This window comes from Monodelphis domestica, chromosome 2, assembly GCF_027887165.1.
Source record: "Monodelphis domestica isolate mMonDom1 chromosome 2, mMonDom1.pri, whole genome shotgun sequence".
NCBI lineage: Eukaryota > Metazoa > Chordata > Mammalia > Didelphimorphia > Didelphidae > Monodelphis > Monodelphis domestica.
In genome coordinates this window covers 509,481,057-509,505,145 of record NC_077228.1, presented here as the reverse complement: position 1 = coordinate 509,505,145, position 24,089 = coordinate 509,481,057, and the positions used below count along the sequence as shown (strand labels likewise).

The 24,089-nt window shown below is 42.2% G+C and overlaps 1 protein-coding gene across 3 annotated transcripts in view; it reads right to left on the bottom strand.

Annotated features, from left to right (window-relative positions):
- ABR (ABR activator of RhoGEF and GTPase) overlaps nt 1-24,089 on the bottom strand; it is a 301,088-nt gene that overhangs the window by 113,090 nt on the left and 163,909 nt on the right. For all 3 annotated transcript variants that reach the window (XM_007485730.3, XM_056819590.1, XM_001364304.4), the window contains exon 3: nt 7,266-7,364. In XM_007485730.3, coding sequence (XP_007485792.2) covers nt 7,266-7,364 — 99 coding nt within the window. The remainder of the gene's footprint in view (nt 1-7,265; nt 7,365-24,089) is intronic.

The following is a 24,089-nucleotide window of genomic DNA, read 5'->3' as shown; positions in this document are numbered from 1 at the left end:
GGCTTTATTGGTTATCAAATACAGTTATCAATTTTTTTTTAAGTTCATGGACCTGAAGTTAGGAAATAAATAACAAATGTGATTATCTCTATTTTATAAAAGAAAAAACTGGGATGGAGAGATGAGAAGTGACTTGTCCAAACACGTGGCAGGACCAAGATTCAAGCCCAGGTCTTGGCACACAAGGCTCATTGCCCTCTCTGTCCTCCAGTCACAGTATGGCCGGATGGTACACAGCTCCTTGGGCACTAAGTCCTCAAGTCCATCCTTCATTGCAAGAGAAAGGGAAGGAAGCTCTCAATTCCAAGAACTCAGGAGCTCAGGTTCCAAGGCCTTCCAGCTGCCTCAGGCTCCCACAGATGACTCACCCAGGTTCCTCCCCACACCCTGGGGAGATGTTTTCCAGAATCTTATCTAAGAAACTGCTTAGAAGTAGAACAGCAACAGCCCATTTCTACCTCTTAGAGTGTGGCAGACAGGAAGGAAAGCTGAATTTGGAGAAGTAGGCTAGATTTGAAAGTTAATTCAATATTGTTGCTACTTGTGTGAATTGGGGGCAAGTCACTTGACCCAATGGGGCCTCAGTTTTCTTATCTACAAAATGAAGGGGTTATACTAGATAATATTAATAGCTAACATTTATATAGTGCCTACTGTGTACCAGGTACCAAGCTTTACAACTAATATAATCTCATTTGACTGGGACAAGAACCCCAGAAGGTAGGTGCTGTCATTATCCTTATCTTACAGATAATAAAGCACATAGAAATTCAGTGACCTGCCCAGGATCACCCATCTAGTGAGTGTCTAAGGCCACATTTGAACTCAGGTCTTCCTGACTCCAGATCGCAAACATCCCTTCAACCTCCATGTTTCTAATCCAACTAATAATAAGGGGAAGTTTATTTCTACAAGGCAAGTGACGGTTAAAACTAGATGAAGACCTATAAGGTCCTTTCAAGCTCTACATTTATGATCCTGTGAATAAGAGGGTGGCTTATCCTTTCAAGGCATTTTGCTACAGAGGAAAGAATGAATTTAGAATCTAAGCTCTGAGGTCTAGTCCCAGCTTTGCCATTTATTTGTTTAATTGCTATTTGTTGTTTAATTGTTTTAGTTGGGTATGATTCATTGTGACCCTTGTATAGTGGGAATTTTGTACCCCAGGACTATATTCCCCAGAATTCCTTTCCTCTGCATCCTCCCGTAGTTCTTATGTTGGGTTGTTAAAGGTTTCTGTAACCTTGCCTTCAGGGTCTTTTTTCCCCTGCCAATGCAGTTGGAAAAAATGCCCTCGCTTGCTCTCTCTCCCTCTCTCCCTCTCCCTCTCCCTCTCCCTCTCTCTCTCTCTCTCTCCCCCCTTCCCTTTACTTTGAGTTATTATTAATAAATCTTATAAAAATAATACTTGGAGTATTTGGATATTTAATTTTAATCTTACACCCTATTTGGGGTTTTCTTGGCAAAGATCCTGGAGAGGTCTGCCATTTTCTTTTGACATTTTCATCTGACAGATGAGGAAATAAAGGTAAATAGGATAAAATATCTTACCCAGGGTCATCTAGCTAGTAAGAGCTCTATCCACTACACCACTTGGCTGCCCATTTATGATCGAGGTGTATGCAAATATCTTCCCTTCTTGAGACCTCAGTCTCCTTATCTCCTTATAATAGGAGAATGGACCAGACGGCCTTGGGAATCTCAGTTTATGACTAGAGTGACTTGAAGAAAATAACTGTCCTCCCTGAGCCTTAGTTTCTTAGTCTGTAAAAATGAAGGGACTCCATGAGATGCCCTCTGGTGCACACCCAGAGCCCACAGGGCCTCCTGTTTATATTACCAAAGCTCTGCTCAGTGAGTTCATCTAGACCACACCTCTTGGGAGGAGGGCCCGGCTGGTTTCTCTTTTTAGAACAAGAAGGAAACGACTCCCCAGGCTCCAATGAAGAGAATCGCTCAAGTCACCCAGTGACTCACTGAAAAGACCCAAAAGTGGAATTAACATCTACAGAATAAATCTACAGCCTGGGTTCAGCCCAACCCTACCTGAGTGGGGAAGGCTTTGCCACCCTCCTGTGGGGAGAGGGAACCAAAGAGCAAGAGAGAATGTACATCCTCCCCCAACCACCATGGAAGCCCTCACACATCATCATCGTCAAAAGACTTGGTTCCTCATAGACACCCCCCATCTGTCTGAGAAAGGGGAAGACGGAAGCACCACCAGCTGCTGTTCACATGAGCAGAGCTCTGAGGTTACAGTCCCTCTGGAGAACAGCAGAGGCACAAATGAAGGAAGCAGGAGCAGGGGCACCAGGGGCCTTAGATTGTTCCCCTTTTGAGCTAGCATGGGGAGAACCCTCTGTGGGCTCCGTGTACCCCAATCTGGTACTTTTAATCTTCTTTCTCTTTTTTTTTTTTAACAATAGGTTTTATTGATGTCTCTTTTACATCACCATAATTTCCCCTGGTATCTCTTTCCCTTCCATAGAGCCATCCTATACAGCAAGTATCTTTAAAGACAAAAAGGGGAGAAATCAGTATAATTAATCAATACATGAAAATATGTACAATGTACCACATTTGTGGACCCCTTTCATGTAAAGTGGTTGGGGTTGGGGGTGAATTTTATCTTGGGGTTTTTCAAGGCAATTACTAATTGGGACAAGGGAAAGGAAGGAGGCGTAATAGGATTTCTCTCCATTTTTTAAGTTTTTGAGAATTCTTAAATATTATCTCACTTGACCCTTATAGCATTCCTGTCAAGATGGAGAAGAGCAAAGTTCTCTCCTCCATCAATTTTAGAGGACAGAACTGAGGGCCAGAGAGGCAAAAGGACTGGTTCAGGCTTGGAACCCAGACTGAGGATCAAATGATCTAATATCTATAAAACACTTAATATTGAGGATAATATGATATCTGTAAAGTCCTTCCTTCCTCCCAATTCCCAAGCATGGGAATACTTTCTATAAGGTCCCTTCCTAGTTTTGATTCTCTGAGTAGACAAGTCACCTATTTGCTCAAGAAAAAGGGGATGAGGACCCCCTCTTTTCAATATCCTTCGAAAACTCTCTTGCTCTATTGACCTCTTGTTGTTCCTCACAAAGAATACTCCATTCTCCATCTCTGTCACTGGCTGTCCCCATGCCTGGAGTGCTCTCTCTCTCTTCACCTCAGCCCCTGGGAATCCATGTATTCCCTCAAGACTCAGCTCCAACTGGCCATATCTTCTGCAGGGGGCCCTTTCCATCCCAAGATGCTAGAGTCTTGCCCTTCATTGGCATGCACTTATTTATTTATAGGTGGTCTCCGCATTTAGAATGAGAACTCCTTAAGATTGTTTCATGTCTAGCACAAAATAAGCACCTTAATAAATGATTTGCTGACTGATTCTTCCCAAGGATGTTCTCAGGCTGAATGAAAGAGACTACCTGGGTGGGTGCCCCAGCTCTCCCTGAGAATACAGCTATTGTGACTTATTAGCCCCAGGCCTAAGGGATCCAAATCACCTTCCTCTCCCAGGAGGCCAAGGCTGAGTGAGCCCTGCCATCACCCTCTCCCCTGGCCAGCTGCAGCTGCAGTATTCAAATAGACATAGTCTTATCTTCCCCTGGCATCCAGGATGCCAGCCCCAACCCATTTGTAACCAGAGCTCAACAGGAACCTGGAATGCTAAGATTACTTAATCCCCAAGAAAGTCAGAAATTCCCCAACCCCTGTGCCCCAGGGTGAGGACTATGAAACAAGGAAGGACCCATTTTTGAGAGTGAGTGAGTGTGTGAGTGTGTGAGTGTGTGTGTGTGTGTGTGTGTGTGTGTGTGTGTGTGTGTGTGTGAGAGAGAGAGAGAGAGAGAGAGACAGAGAGAGAGGGAATGAGGGAGGGAGAAAGACAGAGAGAGAGGGAGGGAGGAAGAAAAAGAGAGAGAGACAGAGAGAGAAAGAGAGAGAGAGAGAGAGAGAGGGAATGAGGGAGGGAGAAAGACAGAGAGAGAGAGGGAATGAGGAAGAAGAGAGAGAGAGAGAGAGAGAGAGAGAGAGAGAGAGAGAGAGAGAGAGAGAGAGAGAGAGAGAGAGAGAGAGAGAGAGAGGGAATGAGGGAGGGAGAAAGACAGAGAGAGAGGGAGGGAGGGAGAAAGAGAGAGACAGAGAGAGAGAGGGGGGGGAGGGAAGGAATGAGGGAGGGAGAAAGACAGAGAGAGAGGGAGGGAGGGAGAAAGAGAGAGACAGAGAGAGAGAGAGAGAGAGGGAGGGAGGGAGGGAGGGAAGGAGAGAGGGAGAGTGTCGCATGCATACACACACACAGAAGAGTACAGAACACAACCTGTCCAGCACCAACAGTGCTCTCATACCAGGAAGTGGGAAGAGAACAAAGGAGGAAATATGGTCCTGAGACAGAAGAGAAAAGGCAGGTGGAGGCAATACAGACTTCTTCCTCCTGAAAGCACACCATATCCCTTCCTCCTGACCTGGCCAATGGCATGCAGCCTCTTCAGGCAACAATGGAGATACCTTTTTACATTTCAAGGCTCTTCTTTCTTCCTTTGTGGCTGGGCTGCTCTGGCTGCCAGAGCGGACTGGTTAAACTTTTGCAGTCATTGACGTAGGACTGTCCATTTTTTCTTACCACAGATACAACTGAGAGATCAGAAATTGGGGCTGAGGACAGGTAGAAAGAGGACTCTTGCGTGTGTGTGTGTGTGTGTGTGTGTGTGTGTCTGAAAGAGAGAGAGAGAGACAGAGAGAGAGATATTTAAAATGAACCAGGACAGTGATCTCTAGTTCTTATAGGGGGTGTGAGGTAGAGAAAAGAAATAACATAACCTCCTTGTAGGCCATCTCAGCACAAAGGGGTCAGATCAGTGGAAAGAGACCTGATGGCAGATAAGAACAGAACAAAGAACCTAAGAGTGATCCATTTGGATAAAGAAGTCACCGTGTGTCTCTCCAGAAAAAAAGTTTTATCTGTAACCTGCATCCAGTGTTCCCTCCTATGAAACCTGAGAGAATTTGTCCATGCCTGACAAATCAGAGTACAAAATGACAAACTTGGAGAACTTGGGATATTGGGCAAGTCCTAAAAGTGACAGAGCCAGAGATTTGGAGCAGGATGGGATCTCAGAAGTCAAAGAATCCCCCTTACCTTCCGTCTTGGAGTCAATATTGTGTATTGGCTCCAAGGCAGAAGAGTGGTAAGGGCTAGGCAATGGGGGTCAAGTGACTTGCCCAGGGTCACACAGCTGGGAAGTGTCTGAGGCCAGATTTGAACCTAGGACCTCCCGTCTCTAGGGCTAGCTCTCAATCCACTGAGCTACCCCAGCTGCCCCCCCCCTTCCTTTCTTCTTAATGTATAAATAAATTGAGGTCCAAGAAGCTTAAATAACTTGCCCAAAGCTATTTGAATAGTAAGTAGCAAATGTCAGGATTTGAACCTAGATCCTCTGGCTCCAGAGATGGTGATCTGATTGCTTTGTCATGTTGCCTAATGAGCTTTGCTTTTCTCAACTTTAAGAGAAAGGAGCTGGACCTAAATCTCTCCCAGTTCTATGATGCCATTGATTAAGCAGCATGAGAGGCAACATGGGGTAGTAGTAGTGAGGACACTAGACTTGGAAATCAGGAAAGACCTTGGGTATAAGCTCTTCCTCAGACACTTCTAAGCTACAGGACCCTGAGCAAATTGATTTAATACGTACTCATTTAGAAAATGAGAAGGTTGGAAAAAATCCTTTCTAGCCCTAAATAAATGATCCCATGAAAACAAGTTCTAAGGTCCCTTCCAGTGAGCCAACATTCTAATAAAGCTCACCAAACTAAAAGCAGGTTTTAAGAAAATGTCACAAAGCACCATAGTATCCCTAGGTTCAGCCATGCACAAACAGTAACCCCTGGGGTACACAGGGCACCTTCTTTTTAAAAAGGCAAAGAACACAATAGAATAAGTGCTTGCTTTGTGGTATATCCCAATTATGAAACAGAATCTGTTAGTTTATTTCTGCATTCAGAATCTTCAGGGTTGAGTTCAAGTCCTGACTCTGACATACACTATATGCTGTCAGTGGGAACAAGTTGCTTAACCCCTGGGACCTTTGGGAAACTCTAAAACTCTAAGTTGTTGTGAACTGAAGGAGGGAAGACATTTCACCAGGGAAATCATTGGTCTGGATGAATATGATGTTTTCAGAAAAACCTGGAAGGACTTATATGAACTGATGCAAAGTGACGAGAGCAGAACCAGGAGAACATTGTACACAATGACAATATTACACAGTGATCAACTGTGCTTGACTTAACTATTATCAGTATTTAGTAATTATCAGTAATTTGCAAGCATCCAAGACAACTCCAAGGGATTTAGGATGAACAGGGCTCTCCACCACCAAAGAAGGAACTGATGGAGTGAATGCAAATTGAAGCATACCATTCTTCACTTTATTTTCTTTGTGTAAATTTTTTTTATATATACCATATATATGTTTTCTTCTACAATATGACAAATATGGAAATATGTATTATATGAAAGCACATGATTAATCTATATTAGATTAACTGCTGCCTCAGAGAAGGTAAAGAAGAGGGAGGGAGAGAATTTGGATCACAAAATGTCTGAATACAAATGTAAAAAATAATTTTACGTGAAACTGGGGAAAAATGAAAAAAAAGTTAAAAAGAAATCATTAGCTTGGTTTGAAAGTGTTTCTAACTTCTTGAAAAGCTTCCTATTTATCATTGCATCTGATCATCAGTAGAGAGGGTGAGTGTAAGCATCATCCCCATTTAGAGGTGAGGATGCTAGAGCTCTAAGAGATTAAGTGAGTTGCCTAAGGTCCCAAGGAACATAGGGTGGGATGGTCCCAAGGAACATAGGGGAAGGGAAGAGCAGCCAGGCTGACTTGAAACCTAGACAATTTCTTCAGTTTTCCCAAACCTCAGAATGGGGGGCTTGAATTTGTAAATCTGCCAAATAGTTTTGCCTTCAGCTTCCAGGCTATTGCTCAACCAGAGAGAGAACACCAGGCTACACTTCCTTTCTGGGTCAAAGAAGAGTTTCCTAGGGCTCTGGGTAATGAAATCATTGGGGATATAAGGCATAGGCCCATTCTAGGTGTGTCTGTAGGACCCGCCAGTTGGACAAAGAGAGATGGTGACTCACGGGATAGAGATGCCCCTCTCTCCTCTCAGCTCTGGAATCTAAATTCCATATAGAACAAAGTGGCCCAAATGGTCTGTCTGACCACAGCGGGGCCGCGGAGGCCCTTAAGTGCACTCACCAGCAGTAATGCTTCCAATTGGTTGATATAGATCTCTTCACTGGCCAGGAATCCTGAGAGGACCAGCTTCCTCATTTCCAGACCTTTCCCTGCCTCCACCTGAAGGAGAGAAGAAATAAACAAAACAATTCATGAGTAGGAAGGTAAGAAAAAAAATTCTGTTAGGTGGCAGGCAGTGTTCCTGAACTGATTTGTTGGTATATCCTGCTCCAAGAATCCTCAACTGGACTTTCTTAATCTCTGACAAAATCCAAACTCTCCCTAGGGCTCTATTCCCACCCTGACAGATACCAATGTTTTCAAAGCATTACTTTGACCACTTCTTAGTGAAAGAAATGGACTTCATGAATTTCTGGTGTTAAAAAAGGAGTAGTGATGAGATACTATTAACTGATCCAGGACAAGATGCTTCATTTTTCTAGAGCCTCAGTTTCCACATCTGTAAACTGGGAATCACAGGATCATAAAGTAGATTGTTGAGGTCACTTAGTCCAAAGGTCAGCAAACTGGCTCTAAGGTCTATTTTTGTCTTTATTTTATTCCAATAACACATCTACACATGTTTTCCAAAGTTACGTGATTCATATTGTCTCTCTCCCCGTTTCCTCTCCCCTTCCAGAGCTGACAAGCAATTACACTGGGTTATACATGTATGATCACTCAATAGCTATTTCTATATTATTCATTTTTGTAAGAGAATAATCTTATAAGACCATAAGACTGAACCATATACCCAAATAAACAAGTGATAAATCATATATTTTCATCTGCATTTCTACTCCAACAGTTCTTTCTCTAGAAGTGGATAACATTGTCCTAGATCATTGTATTGCTATCAGTAGCAGTCTCTCACATTTGATCATCCCACATTATTTCAGCTACCATGTACAATGTTCTCCTGATTCTGCTTATTTCACTCTGCATCAGTTCATGGAGGTCTTTCCAGCTCTTTCTGAAATTATCCTGCATGGAAAACTATTGTGGTATAAGGAATGACGATTCCTTATAGCACAATAATATTCCATCACCATCATAAACCATATTTTGTTCAATCATTCCCCATCTGAGGGACTTCCTTTAGTTTCCAATTCTTTGCTACCACAAAAAAAGCTCAGCTATAAATATTTTTTGTACAAACAGTACAAGGTTGGATCAATTTACAACTTCCACCAGCAATGCTTTAGTGTCCCAATTTTGCCACATCCCCTCCAACACTTATTATTTTCCTTTACTGTCATACTGGCCAATCTGCTATGTGCGAGGTGGTACCTCAGAGTTGTTTTAACTTGTATTTCTCCAATCAAGAGGGATTTAGAACATTTTTATATGATTATTGATAGCTTTGATTTCTTCTTCTGAAAACTGTCTATTCATATCCTTTGACCATCTACCATTAATGACCATCATTGGGGAATGTCTTGGCTTCTTATAAACTTGATTTAGTTAATTATATATTTAAGGAATCAGACGTTTATCAGAGAAATTTGTTATAAAATTTTCCCCAGTTTGTTGCTTCTCTTTTAATCTTGGCTGCATTGGTTTTGTTTGTATAAAACCTTTTAAATTTAATATAATCAAAATTATTCATTTTACATCTTGTAGTGTTCTCGTCTTGTTTGGTCTTAAATTCTTCCCTTCTCCATAGATCTGACAAATAAACTACTCTATTTTCACCTAATTTACTTATAATATCACTCTTTATGTTTTAATCATATACTCATTTTGAACTTATCTTGGTATAAGATGTGAGATATTGATCTAAACCTAATTTTTGCCAAACTGTTTTCCAATTTTCCAAGCAGTTTTTGTCAAAGAGTCAGTTCTTATCCCAAAAGCTGGGATCTTTGGGTTTATCAAACACTAGATTGCTAAGGTCACATACCCCTTGTCTATTCCATTGATCCACCAGAGCCAAATTGTTTTGATGATCACTGCTTTATAATACAGTTTAAGATCTGGTACTGCTGGGCCACTATCCATCACACTTTTTTTCATTACTTCTCTAGGGTTTATTTTTGGGTGGCCCAGAGAGCTAAGAATTATTTCTAATTCTGTGGTCTGCCAACCCTGGAATAATGATATCCCTTCATTTTTTGAGTGAACGGATTGAGGCTCAGAGAGATTTAGGTACTTGCCCAAGGTTTTGTTGTTCAGTTGTCATTGCTTACTGTTCATGACCCTAATTGGGGTTTTCTTGGCAGAAATATTGTTATAGTTTGCCATTTTTTCCTTTAGTTCATTTGACAGATATGGAAACTGAGGCCAACAGGGTTGTAACTTGCCCAAGGTCACACAGTTAGTAAAGTAACTTAGATCAGATTTGATTTTAGGTAGATGAATCTTTCTGACTTTAGGCCTGGCTCTCTGTCCACTAAACTACCTAATTGCTCAAGGTTATACAGGTAATAAGTGGCAGCGGCAAGATTTGAACCCAGGGTCTCAGACCTTCAAATCCAACATGCTTTGGCCATATCAGGTTAATATCAGTCAAAAAGTACTCTGCAAACCTTCTTTAATATGCTATAAACATCCACTGCATGCCCATTCTCCACACCTTTGGCACTGGTTATTGCTCATGACAAGAATGTTCCCTCTCCCAACCTAGGAATCTCCAAATCCACAGCTTCTGTTTAAGGATAATTTATGTACCACTTCCTCCAGGAAGGCTTTCCTGGTCTCTCTCCACTGCTCACACCACCATCACTCATGGCACTGAGTTGCCCTTCAGTTTTTCTACTTTTATCTTTTTTTTTAATCCCTTCCTTTCATTTTAGAATTAATACTGTGTATTAGTTCCAAGGAAGAAGAGTGGTAAGGGTGAGGCAATGGTGGTTAAGTGACTTGCCCAGGGTCACACAGCTGGGAAGTATCTGAGGCTAGATTTGAGACCAGGACCTCCAGTCTCTAGTCGTGGCTCTCAATCCACTGAGCCACCTAGCTTGCACCTATATTGTATTCTCATTGTTGTCTCCTTCATTAGAATGGAACATCCTCAAAGGCAAGGGCAACTTTTGTCTTCCTCATTCCCAGATTTAAAGCCTTTCAAGCTCCTATTGGTCTGACCAGTCAAAGATAGACACACTGTATACTGACCCCAACACAATGATGCCATTTTGATCCTCCTGAGTACAAAGGACAAAAACCCACTCAGCACACTACTCAGGCAGAAGTCAGGGCTTAATCAAGGTTTGATTGTCTCCAGTCCCTCACAATGGAAGGATTTTCCCTTCTAAGGTCATCCTCCATATTAATCTTATAGGAATCTGGGCATTTATATGTCTTCTCCTCCATTCAAATGTGAGCTCCTTGAGGGAAGGAGCTGGTTTTGCCTGCCTTTGCATCTTCAGTCCCAAACACCCAATGAATCATGGTTAATAATAGAAGTGTGAGAGCCATCGTAACCTCAGAGAATATCTATTTTAGCCATCTTCTTATGATACTGATACATAGGAATGTGGATAGAATATCAGGGTCCAGCTGGGAGTCATCAGCTATGGGGAGGATTTAAAAGTTGACCACCAAGCTCAATCCCAAGAGCTGAGCACCAATGGGATGACCTATTCTGTGGTCCTGCTGAATCCATGGCATTCCCAGAGACACAGGACTACACATGAGCCTGGAGCCAAGAGGGTCCAGTCAATAATGGAACTAATAGGAGTCTGATACTCTCTCTGTCCATGGTAATGATGCCACCCCAATTCAGGCATCATGGCGTCACGGACAGAGCGCTAGGCTTGGAGACAGGAAGACTTGGGTTCCAATACTACCTTAAGACACTTCACTAGTTGTGGTACCTAGGGGAAGTCATTTAACTCCTCTGTGTCTATTTCCCCATCTGTAAAATGACGGCTTCTAAAGGCCCCCCCAGTTCTAAATCTAAATTACTAGGATCCTACAGAGCTGACTTCTGTCCTTCAGGCTCCTGGACCCTCTGACCCTCCAAATATCTCAGGCTTCCTCATCACTAAAAAGGAGTCACATTCAGCTGAAATCAGAAGTGGTCAATGTCAAGGCAATGTGAGTAAATCCACAGGCTCTATAAAAGATATCAGGACATGAGAGAATTTATAAATAGGATCATTGGGTATTTAGCTGATGAGGCTCATTTAGCCCAGCTCTCTCATTTCACAGATGAAGAAACTGAGTGAGGCCCAGAAAGGAGCGATACAACCTACCCAAAAGAGACATTTGAAAGAGTAATCGCACATTAACACTAGTTATTCTGGGAAAAGTAAGGTGTGTCAGGCGCCAGTGGAGTGAGCAGGTTTGGGAAGAGAATAACAACTGTGGTATCAGCCAAGATGAAGAAACTTTTAGATTCAACTGATTTGTTTTTTAAAAGAGACCCATTTCCAAATGCAACTTATATTGATTATTTAGTAAGTGATATTTTATTTTCACATCTTCACTTCACTGGGATGATTTTCTAGGGGATATTACCACTCAGCCTAGGGGGGAAAGCCCTGAATTTGTAGCCAGAAGACCCACATTCAAATCCTGCTTCTGTGGCTCACTCCCTGTATGATCTTGGGCAAACTGAAGCAGACCGGGCTTCATTATCAGTAAAATGAGAGCATTACCCCGGCTTGCCTCTGAGCTTGAAATCTATAACCTCAAATACACCTGTGGTCCTGGTTTCCCAGGTCAGGGAAACCCAAGAGCAGAATTCTCTGGTGAAGCCTGATCTCTTCTCAGAATCATGTTTTAAAATGCATAAAATAAAATACACAGGATTACAAAACAAATAACTATATTGAAATATTGTTATCAAGACAAATATGGTATATGCATAAATAAAAGTTTATGGGCCTCAGGCTAAGAATTTATACTTTCTAGAGAGGGAGGGAAAGGTGACCTGCCCTTGAAAACATCAAAATCTTTGGTTAAATCTTAGATAATTGTTTCCTGGCAAGATACCACACAAAGGTCTCTCTAAATGGATAGCTCTCAAGCTTTGTCAAAGAGATCCCAGGCTAACTGGTGTCACCAGAGCCCTTCAAAGCCTCAGGTTCATCCTCTCAAACCAACTCACCTCCCAAAATGACATAATCCTTCCTTGAGAACTGACAAGGTGCTCTCCACTTCTTCCTTCCTAGGTTAAGCTCATGGATAAACCAAAAATCTGTACTGCTCCTTTAGCCTGTTGTTATTATTGTTATAGCTAGTATTAATTAAGCCTATGGATAAATAGGAAAATCCTTACTACTATCATAATTATATTATCACAATTAATATTTTAATCATCATTGTCATAACTAATATTTATATAGTATTTACTATGAGCCAGGCAGTGTGTTAAGAACTTTATAATTATGGCCTCATTTGATCCTCACAAGTAGGGGCTTATTATTACCTCCAATTTCCAGGTGAGGAAACTGAGGCAAATAGAGGTTAAGTGACTTGTCTAAGGTCATACAACCAGTAAGTGTTATAAAGCCAGATATGAACTTTCATATTCCTAATTTTAGGGCCAGTGATCCCTGGCTGGGCTCTGGTGTTTTGCCCAGAAAACCAGCTGTGAGCCAATTATAACTACGGCAGGCAGTACTCATCCTAAATATGGTGAAATTCATCACCAGTAGGTTGGCCATGATGAAATGAATTCTTGTCCCAGGGCAAACTATGAAACAATTAAAAATTTTAAAACAGTCCTTAGCCCTAGGAACTCTTCTTCTATTCCACAGTGGTAGTAATGGAATATTGCACTAATAACACATTTTTTAAACCTTCTATGAAAAGAGAGGCATCAAGGTGGCACAGTGGATAAAGAACCAGGAGGACCTGGATTCGAATCTGACCCCAGATACTTCCCAGCTATGTGGCACTGGGCAAATCACTTAAGTCCTTTACCTAACCCCTTGCCCTTCTGTCTAAGAGCTATTACTAGGAGATGGAAAACAAAGGTAAAAAACAAAAAGATGAACATAAGCTAGGTATAGCCATTGATCTGTGATATCTCTGATATAGGGAACACCTGGATGAGGAACACTCACTATTACCACCAATTCAGTTTAGCACCCAAACAAAGGCTAGACAGCTGGGTAGGGCACTGGAGGGCTAAGTAACCATAGCCAGTATGTGTCAAGGCTTTGGAAACCAAGTCTTGCTGAATCTGAGGCCAGCTCTTGAGCCACTATGTAATATTCAACTACAGGCACTCTTGATTTGATATCTTGGACCAATAATCAATAAATTCACATGCTTCTGTAAGAACTGAACAGCATAATGCATCTCATTATGAATGTAGGAGGGGTGCAATCTACCCAGCCATCCCTGTTCAGCTATAACAACAGCAATGTTCTAGGTCTCAGTCATTTTCAGTCTTGTCTGACTCTTTGGGACCCTTCTGGGCTTTTTTTTTTTTTGGTAAAGCTACTGGAATAGTTTGCCATTTCCTTCTCTAGACAGATGAGGAAACTGAGGCAAAAAGGGTGACTCCTGACTGAGCACTCTACTCTGCAGTCTTAGACACTTACTAGCTATGTGACCCTGAGCAAGTCATTTAACTCTGCCTCAATTTCCTCACCTGTAAAATGAACTGGAGAAGGAAATGGCAAACCACTCCAGTATCTCTGCTAAGAAAACCCTAATAGAGCCACAAGGAGGCAGTGACGACTGAGACTACTGAACAAACACCTATTCTTAGACCCTGTGACATCTTTGAGAAGAGAACATAAAAGATGAGACAAAATCTTTCAGAAAATATATTTTGAGAAATGAAAGAAAGTAAAAGTTTACAAATTACTCAGTAGTCTCATCTAGAATGAAAACATTCTCCCAGCAGAGAGCTGGAAGGCATCAAAAACTACAAAACTGAAACTGACTCTAACTTAGACAGGAAACTGCTGATTATTATTAACATATAAGTCATGTAAAAAAAAAATCAGCTGCTTGCACACAGTCAACCCATCAATTAGTTAGAGGAAAGTTTATCAACATTTCATTAGAAAAGCTGAAGATGAGAAAGTATGGTAAACAACTGAAATCTAATCTTCTCAAACAAGCCTTTGACATGGAGATAATGACCTTGATTATCACCATTTTCTGAAAGGATTTAACTCACTCAGTTGTCACAAGGAGGAGGCCAAAGAAACCTAGAAACCACCTTGGTTGGCAAACCTGTTAACCTCCTAGGTAAAGGAGAGAAACAGAGCAGCCAAGAAGAAATTAGTTTCAAAAGGGCACTTATTTGTAAATCAATAAAAATTAAGAAAAAAGAATGGCTGAAAATTACAAGTGCCTCATAAAAGGCCCCAAAGCAAGGAGGATGAAAAGAAATCTCCAGGAAGCTTGGCATGAGACTCAACTAAGTCATATGGTCTCATCATCCCAAGAGCATTTCTTCATACGCAAAATTTGGTAGAAGGGTAACAAGTACAAAATGGTACAGATTTGTCGGTGTTTCAAATTGGATGACCTTTAAGATTCCTCCCCACTCTACAGCACTCATACAATGAACCTATAGGACTGGGACTGTGGTTACACCTGGTAGGAAATTCCCAGGTAAATGTCTCTTCTCTTCTTTCCTCCTCCTCTACCCTCACTCATCCTAAGGCCAAAGAGTAGTAAGACCTAGGCAATGAGAGTTAAGTGACTTGCCTAGGGTCACATAGCTAGGAAATGATTGAGGCTACATTTGAACCCAGGTCCTCCTGTCTCTAGGCCTGGCTCTCAAACCACTGAGTCACTAGCTGCCTCCTCCTCTTTTCAACATAGAGGAGTTGCCCAGAGCACTGAGATGTAAAGTGACTTGCCCAGAGTAAAACAGCCCTATGTAGTAGAGGAAAGACCTGAAATTAGTCTTCTTGACTTTGAGGCCAGCTCACAACCCCATGCCCTCTCTCTGCATTTTTATATTGACCTATTCTGAGCAGGGCTTAGCACTGGATAATTAGAATGTTGAGCCCCAGATCTCTTTCCCAGCTCCCCATGTTCCTTCTCATGTTACGTGCTAATGTAGGGAGGATATAAGTTTTGTGCAGCTCTGCCCTTGTGCTCTTCTCTGGGAAACTCAGCTGTGGAGGTGGGGTGAGGTGAGAGGCAACAGAATTTTAATCAGGTGTTTTACTCAGGTTTTTACTTTTTTCTTTTTGTTTCTTCTATTTCAAATGATTATTAATAAATCTTATAAAATATACTTGGAGTTATTGGAAATTAATTTTAATCTTACAGCACCATATCTGGCACATAGGAGGAGCATATTAAATGTTTCTTGATTGACTGATCTATTTTCATTATCAATGGCTCTTGGAACAAGGACAAGAGTCTTATGGGATTAAAGGAATATACACTTGGAGTTGGAAGGAAACGTTGATGCCACCTAATCTGACTCTCTCATTTTCAGAAAATTGAAACCCAGAGTGTTTAGGCAATATACTCAATTATCACAACACAGCCAATAAGGAAGAGAGCTAGAATTTGAATCCAGGTCCTTTGACATCAAACTCAAAACATTTTCCACTGGACCATGATGCCTCTGTGAGACAGCACCAATTGGTTGGTCTGGAAGGAGTGATCAGATACAATAAATATGCACAGCTCTTAACATCAATGCTATCATATTTCCCACTTCACCTCCATTCATACAGCCACCCAAAACACCCATTTCTCTACTACATCCACACAGCAACATTTCCAGGGCATCACATAAGAAAGAGCACAACTCCCTTCTTGTCCATGCTTTGCCATCTCTGTCAATATCACCATCGATCATTCTTTCAGTTAAAGAGGGTTTGACAACTCTGAGTCAGACTTCTTTCTCCGCCTCCCCATATAGAGCTTTCCTTCAGAATGACACCCACATTCTTTATCACTGACCTTATCACCCCATGCCTGATAACACTGAAATGACCTCTTCTTCTTTTTAAAATTATTTTTTTATTTCAGAACTTGATGTTCATCAATAATCAAATTCATTTCCTTATGCAAAGAAGAGAAAAAGAGGCTTGTATAGGAAATCATGAATCTTAATATGGACAGCTTGTTTTACTACAAGTCTCTTGATTGCTCTATCTGCCTATAGTCTCCCTATTCCAATACATCTTATGCAATGCCACTAGTTCTCTTTTTAAAAGGCCAACTGACCTCCTTTAGAGGTAGCAAGGGCCAGAAAACCAAGCAGATGCCCATTCACTGAGGGGTAGCCAAAAAAATCATGAATGTAATGAGTATTACTGTACCTGAGAAAAGATGACTAGGAAGAATACAAAGAAGCATAGGAAGCCTTACATGAACTGATTCAAAGTGAAAGAAGCAGAGCCCCTATTAAAACAAAAGCACTTACAGCCACAAACTGGAAAGTAAGTGCCTATAAACTGAGTTAAAGCTGAACAAATTATGGCACATGACTGGAAGGGAATACTGTTGGGCTATATGAAACAAAGAAAGGGATGGGTTTAGAGAAATCTAAGAAAATATGTATAAACCGATGCAAAGTGAAATAGGCAGATCTAGAACAATTTATAACAATAACACCGTAAAGACAGACCGAAAAACTTAAGAACGCCAATGGCTATCTAGGATTCCAAAGAACCTCTCATGGATGAGGCTACCCATCTCCAGCCAAAGTGGGAATGGATTCAGGATTCAAAATGAGACACATGTTTTTGGATATGGACCATATGGAAATTTGCTTCCTTTAGTCCTTATTTATAGATTTACTTATATTTATATTTGCTACAAGAATTGTGTTTTTTCTTTTTCTTTTAAATGTGTGTTTATGTGGGGGTGAGGTAGAGAAAACAAATGCTTGTTAATTGAAAAATAAAAGGAAAAAATGCAAAAGAAAGGAAGTTAGAACCAGGAAAATTACATATAAACAATGATCACAAAAAGGCAAAAGAAAAGAAAAACTGAAGTTGACTACCATGTAAGTACAATGACTGAGCTAAGTTCTGAATAAGAGATGGGAGAATTCATTTCCCTCATGTCCATGCAGAACTGGGGGGCTATGGATGTGGAACACTGTATGTACTATAAGATTTTGTTAATGTGGGAGACTGGAACAACCTCCAGGAAGTGATGCAGAGCGAAAGGAGCAGAACCAGGAAAACATTATACACAGAGACTGATACATTGTGGCACAATCGAAGGTGATGGACTTCTCCATTAGTATCAATGCAATTTCCCTGAACAATCTGCATGGATCTAAAAAAAATACTACCCACAAGCAGAGGATAAACTGTGGGAGTAAAAACACCAATGAAAAGCAACTGCTTGACTACAGTGTTGGAGGGGATAAGACTGACTCTAAATGAACACTCTAATGCAAATTCCAACAACAGGGAAATGGGTTCGAGTCAAGAACACATGTGATAACCAGTGGAATCATGCGTCGGCTATGGGAGAGGGAAAGGCGGGGGGGGGGGGGGGGGGGGAGGAAAAGAAAATGATTTTTGTTTCCAGTGAATAATGTATGAAAACGACCAAATAAAATAATGTTAAAAAAAGAAAAAAAAGATTTTGTTAATGTGGCATTATTAATTTTATTGGTTAGCACCCCCCCCCTCTTGTTTTTTCTTCTTTGTTGCAAGAGACAACTTCCTGGGTGGTGGAAAAGAAAGAACCACTTTGGGAAAATAGTGTTGTGAAAAAAATTTTAAATCAATTTTTAGAAATACTAAAGAGCCAGCTGTATATGTTTCACTCCCTACTCAAAAACCTTCCCTGCTACCCTCAGAACAAAGTCCAGACATTCACTTAGCTTGGTATTTAAGGTATGCCACAATCTGGCTCAAACTTTATTTAATTCCAAAAGGATTTACCAGAGGTTTTACTACATGCAAGAAGCAAGCTGTGAAGGACCAGAAATGTCAGGCTCTTTGATTTATACTTTATTCCACTGGCAATGAAGTAAGTGAAGGCTTTGGAATCTGGCTATGATGCCATAAAAGCAGGGCATCAATCAACAAGCATTTATTATGCACCTACTATAAGTAGGGGATACATAAAAACAGATCAGTCCTTGTGCCCTTCAAAAAGTTTATATTCTATGAAGAAAGATGACAACTCCCTCTCGCTCTCTCTTTCTCCCTCTCTCCCTCTCTCTGGCAACAGATACCAGGTGGGAAATGATAAAAGTCTAAACTAGGTATGTAAGACTCACAGGAGGGCAGGGAATCAAGAAGAGATTGTTGGGACTGGACAACTGACTGCTGGGAGGACAACAGGCTACCTGGTAGGATGATGGGGTCCTTAGCAGAAACAGACATTAGAGACAAAGGTTTAGGGGAAGGGGACATGGAGGGAGATGAAGTCAGCTTTTGTATTTAATGGGCTTGAGAAAACACCAGATTATCAGGGAAGATTAGTCACTTGGGGCTAGAGACATCAATCTGGGTGTCATCTGTGCAGAGGGGATAACTGAAAGTTCAGAGAGGCCTATGAGAAGAAGACAGAGAAGAGGTTAGCAAGAGAAGGGGATGATGGGGCTCTGACCTGTGTAGACCCTTGCCCCTAGAAAGAACTGATCTTCTGAAGATATGCTCTACCCATTCCTCTTGGGAAGCAACATTGCATGGGATTATAAGACTGAACATTTTAGAACAGAAAGAGGCCTTAGAGGATATATTGGTCAAACCCCTTATTTCCCAGAGAAGGAAATAGCCAACAACTGAGTTCAGATCCTGCTTCTGCCCTATAGTGGTTGTGTGATCCTAGGTAAATTACTCAATCTCTCAATGTCGGAGGCCACTTCCTTTTTAGTCCTAGTAACAACTCTAAGACAAAAGGGCAAGGGCTAGGCAAATAGGGTTAAAGTGACTTGCCCAGGGTCATACAGACACAGCTAGGAAGTGTCTGAGGCCAGATTTGTCAGGCAATTCTTTTTTTTTTTTAAACCCTTACCTTCCATCTTAAAATTGATACTGCATATTGGTTCTAAGGCAGAAGAGTGGTAAGAACTAGACAATGGTGTTTAAGGGACGTGGCCAGGGTTTGCACAGCTAGGAAGTATCTGAGGCTAGATTTGAACCCAAGATCTCCCATCTCTAGGCCTGATGCTCAATCCACTGAGCTATGTAGTGGCCTTTCCCAGGCAATTCTTAAAATACTAGCCTGCACTGGTAGACCAAGATTCCCCATTGGGAATCCCCTATATCAATGAAGTTAGAGGTCTATTCCTCCTCATCGTTTAACGAGCACTGATTGAGCAATTACTATGTGCTGGATACTGTGCTTCTGCCCCATCTTCAATTACACCCTGATCTTTTAGAATGCTCTAATATATAATTATAGGCCAGTCTCAAACTCTGGAGCTCTTTCTTTCCTTGCTATAATCTAAGGGACTTGGCCTAGATGACCACATATCTAGAATACCTACCTTCCTTCCTTCCTTCCTTCCTTCCTTCCTTCCTTCCTTCCTTCCTTCCTTCCTTCCTTCCTTCCTTCTCTTCCTTCTCTTCCTTCCTTCCTTCCTTCCTTCCTTCCTTCCTTCCTTCCTTCCTTCCTTCCTTCCTTCCTTCCTTCCTTCCTTCCTTCCTTCCTTCCTTATCTCCCCCTCCTGGTTTCCTTCAAGTCCCAAAGAAGCTTCTTCCTGGGGTAACTAGGTGGATAGAACACCAGGCCTACAGTAGTAGGGAGGTCCTGGGTTCAAATCTGACCTCAGAAACTAGCTGTTTGCCCCTGGGCAAGTCACTTAACCTTATTTGCCTAGCCTTTGCCATTCTTCTGTCTTAGAACTGATAGAGAGAAGGTAAAGGTATGAAAGAAGAAAAAAGAGAAGCCTCTTCCCCATCCTCCTCTCTCTGGCCACCTGACTTCTGTTAACTATCTCCTAATTTTTCCTCATTTGTATGAAGTTGTTTGAGGGTTATTTTTCTCGTTAGACCATAAGCTCCTTGAGAGCAGTCTGCAATGCTGGCACTTAGCACAATACCTGGCAGACATCAGAAGCTTAATAAATGCATGGTGACTGAATGACTGACTTCTCGGTCTGGATCTGGAATCCCTCTTCTGGAGCCCCCAAAGCACTCACTGCTTTCATGCTTAACACAAGCTACCTTGTATCCCTGATCCCTGCCCCCCATCCCGCTCCGTCCCTCCATGCAGAAACTGTTCTATCCACTTTGTTTCTTCATCAGTCTAGCACACTGACCTACATACAGGAAGCTCTCACAAACATTTGTTGCTGCTGGGGAAAATGATTCATTGCTGCACAGAATTAGAGCTGGAAGGGACCTCAGAGGACCACTGAGTTCCACCCCCTTCATTTTACAAAAGAGGAAAAGTGTGTCTTCAGGGGCTAAGCCATTAGTTCAGGGTTACACAGTTGGGATTCAAACAAGGTCCAGAGATATGCTGGGAAATGTTTAACAACAAACTCTCTGGAAGGGGGTGGTGGTGTTAAAATTAAATTAAAAATTATTTAGACAGAAGACATAATAATAATGAAGAGGACATCTTCATTATTAACACTTTCTCATGGCTAGATAATCCAAACAATAATTCAGGCAGAGTAGCCAGGTGGATACTTGGAAGTGATACTTAGTATTGATTCTAAGACAAAAGGTATGGGTTTAAAAAACAAACAAATTAAAAACAACAATTCAACCCCTTAGTTGTAATATTTGTTGACCCCCAAGCTGAAAATTTAACAATCAGTTCAAGGTAAACCCAGGACATCCTTGCCTAGGTCCCTTGGATTCTAAATCTAGAGCTCATAAAATTGTATAAAATCCTATCTGGCATTTAAAGCCCTTCCCCGCCTGGCTCCTTACATCCCTTCCAGGCCAGGCTTCAACTTTTTAAAAAATCCTCATTTTCTATCTTAGAATTAATATCAATTCTAAGACAGAAAAATTATAAAGGCTAGACTATTGGGGTTAAGTGACTTGCCCAGGGTCATACAGTTAGGAAGTGTCGAGGCCAAATTTGAACTCTAGCTGCCAGACTCTGAGCCTGGCTTTGAATTCACTGTGTTACCTAGCTGCCCCGTTTCCAGTCAACTTCAACTTTATTCTCTTCCACGCACTGCATGATTTAGCTGCTCTGGACTCTGCATCTTTGGAGCACCTGACCCCCATGCCTGGAATGCTCTCCTTCACCTTACACTCATGGTTTCCCTGGCTTCTTTTAAGACTCTCAAATGAGAGAGAGAGAGATGAGACAGAGACAGAGAGACAGTGTGTGGGTGTGGAAACCGCATCTTGTTCTGGTCCTCCTAACCGTCTCCCCCATACCACTTCACATCAGTATATTAAGTTTTCTAGGCAGCCAGTAGAGAGGGCCAATAGCAGGAAATAAGATTACAAAGGGGAACTGGGAAGTCACGCACAAACTATCCCAGAGATCGATGGGGCATCATTTGCAAATTCTATCATATAGTAAACAAAATTCCCATGCCGGCAGTATGTGCTGAACCAGCAGAAGCCATCTGGGCACTGCTTGTCAAGGTTCTGGTCCTGGGATATGTAAATTCCATCCCGGAGCCAGACCTCCACAGCTCCAGGCCAGCAGAATGTCAAAAATGTGCTGATAACTTGGGGGAGGATGAGACGTCCATAAGAATTACCACTGACTGAGATGGATGGCCAGGAACTAGCCCCAGGTGGCACAGACAGGACTTGGTCTGTTTCCCCAAATTCCTGCTCCTCCAGGCTTCTTCCTTGTCCACTGGGTCCAGGCTGTCCAGTGCTCCCAACCCTCATCCAGTGCTCTGTGAGCGCCTCTCCCCATCCCTGTGCTCCCCTCCATCACTGCCTGACTTCCTTAAACCCATCGCTGTCTGCCTTTTGCACCCCCCTCCCCCTGTTTAATTAGTGTGATTCTTGCTGCCAATCATAATTCTTTCCTGGCCAAAGAACTGGTGAGAGAGAGGGGGTGACAGGAGAGGGAGAGGAGAGAGGCAGAGAGAACAGGAGAGAAACAGAGAGAAGAGAAGAAAAGAGGAGAGGAGAGGAGAGAAACAGAGAAGAGGAGAGAAGAAGAGGGGAGGGGAGGGGAGGAAGAGGAAGAGGAAAGAAGAGGAGACTAGTACACAAGCTTAGCCCTGGGCCTGGTACACAGAAAGCTGCTGCTTCTTTTTAAAACTCTCACCTTCTGTCTTAGAGTCAATACTACATAGTGGTTCTAAGGCAGAAGAGCAGGAAGGGCTGAGCAATAGCAGTTAAGGGACTTGCCCTGGGTCACATAGCTAGGACAAGTCTGAGGCCACATTTGAACTCGGAGCCTCCTGTCTCTAGGCCTGGCTTTCCATCTACTGAGTCACCTAACTGCCCCCACAGTAAGTTTCTAATACATGCTTGTTGGCTGTATTATAACGACTAAGCATCACATATAATAAAACATTACATAAATACATAACATTATATATACACATACAGAAATATGAATACCTAGCAAAGTAGATAAATCTAGAGATGAATATAGATAACGACCTCTAGAAACTCTGGACACGCAGGGATGGCACACTGTGTCACGGACTGGGAGGACTGTGACAGGGTCCAGGGACTCAGAGAGAGGCGTCTGGGTTCCTGTTTGGTTTGGTCCAGACCCATCATTTCATTAGTGCAGGCCATTCCCAGGAAAGCCATTTCCCCAGCGGAGTCCTGGTGTCAGAGAGCTGCCCAGATAAAGCTAAGCAAGGGAGGCAAAAAGATCCCAGACAAATACCATATTGCCAAGCAGCCCAAGCCAAGCACCCAAGGCCGGGAGATATTCAAGGAGAGGAAAAGCCACCGATGAGTAAATATTTACGGAGAGGCCAGCTCCTGCCTGGAGCGATAGTTTACAGACTCCAGCTCCCAGGGTAGTCAGAACAACCCTTTGGCTGGCACCTGCTAAGACAGGAGGACGGCCAAAGGTGGTTCAGCAGAAGCCTCTCTGCAGGAGGGCCCCCAGCCTTCACCCAGTTGGAAAAATCTCAGCTACACTGAGTTTGTTTCCATCCCAAACTGCTCAAAATGGCAGACTGTGACCAGAGCTGTGGCTTTGCTGGTACAGGGGAAGAGGAATGCCCCCCTTACTTACCCAAGCAGGTTGGCACTTTCTAGTCTTGAGAGGGTACCAAAGGGAGGTGCAAGCAGTCAAATGAATTGCTAGAACCACACAGGTAATGTTCCTCAGAGGAAGGACTTGAATCCAGGTCTCCTGAGCTCTATCTAAGCCTACTTCTTCTATCCCCCCACACCCACCCAGTGGTGTTTTCCCAACCCCTCTTAATTCTATGCGCCAGCTATTCTTTCCTATTTCTCCTGTATATAGCTTCTTTGTAGATAAGTATTTGTATGCTGTCTCCCCTGGTAGACTACAAGCTCCTTGAGAGGAGGGGACTGTCTTCTGCCTCTTTTGTATTCTCAAGCCCTTAGCACAGAGCCTGGCACAAGAGCAGATATTCAGTATTTGCTCACAGATTCATCTCCATTTAGTCATTGGAAAACCCGTTGGGGTGGGCAAAGATGGCAAAGGCATCTATGCTAAAATTATTTAGAGGTGCCATAAGCAATAAATAGTTTTAGAATATTATGAATAGAGGAGCAGGTAGGTTGCTCAATGGTTAGACAACCAGGCCTGGAATTAGGAGGTCCTGGGTTCAAATCTGCCCTAATAAATTCTTTCTAGCTGTATGACCATGGGCAAGTCACTTAACCTCAACTTTAACATACTTCTGCCTTAGAACTGATACTCAACATTGATTCTAAGACAGAAGGTAATGGTTAAAAAAAATCATGAGTAGGATATAAAATTACTTGTTTCATGAAAACACTGGAAAGTCCTTCACTACCCCATGCTATCCCATGCTGGGGAGTAATATCTGATATTTATGAGGCAACTGAGTGGTGCAGTAGATAAGAGCACTCACTGGTCTTTGAGTCAGGAAGACCCAAG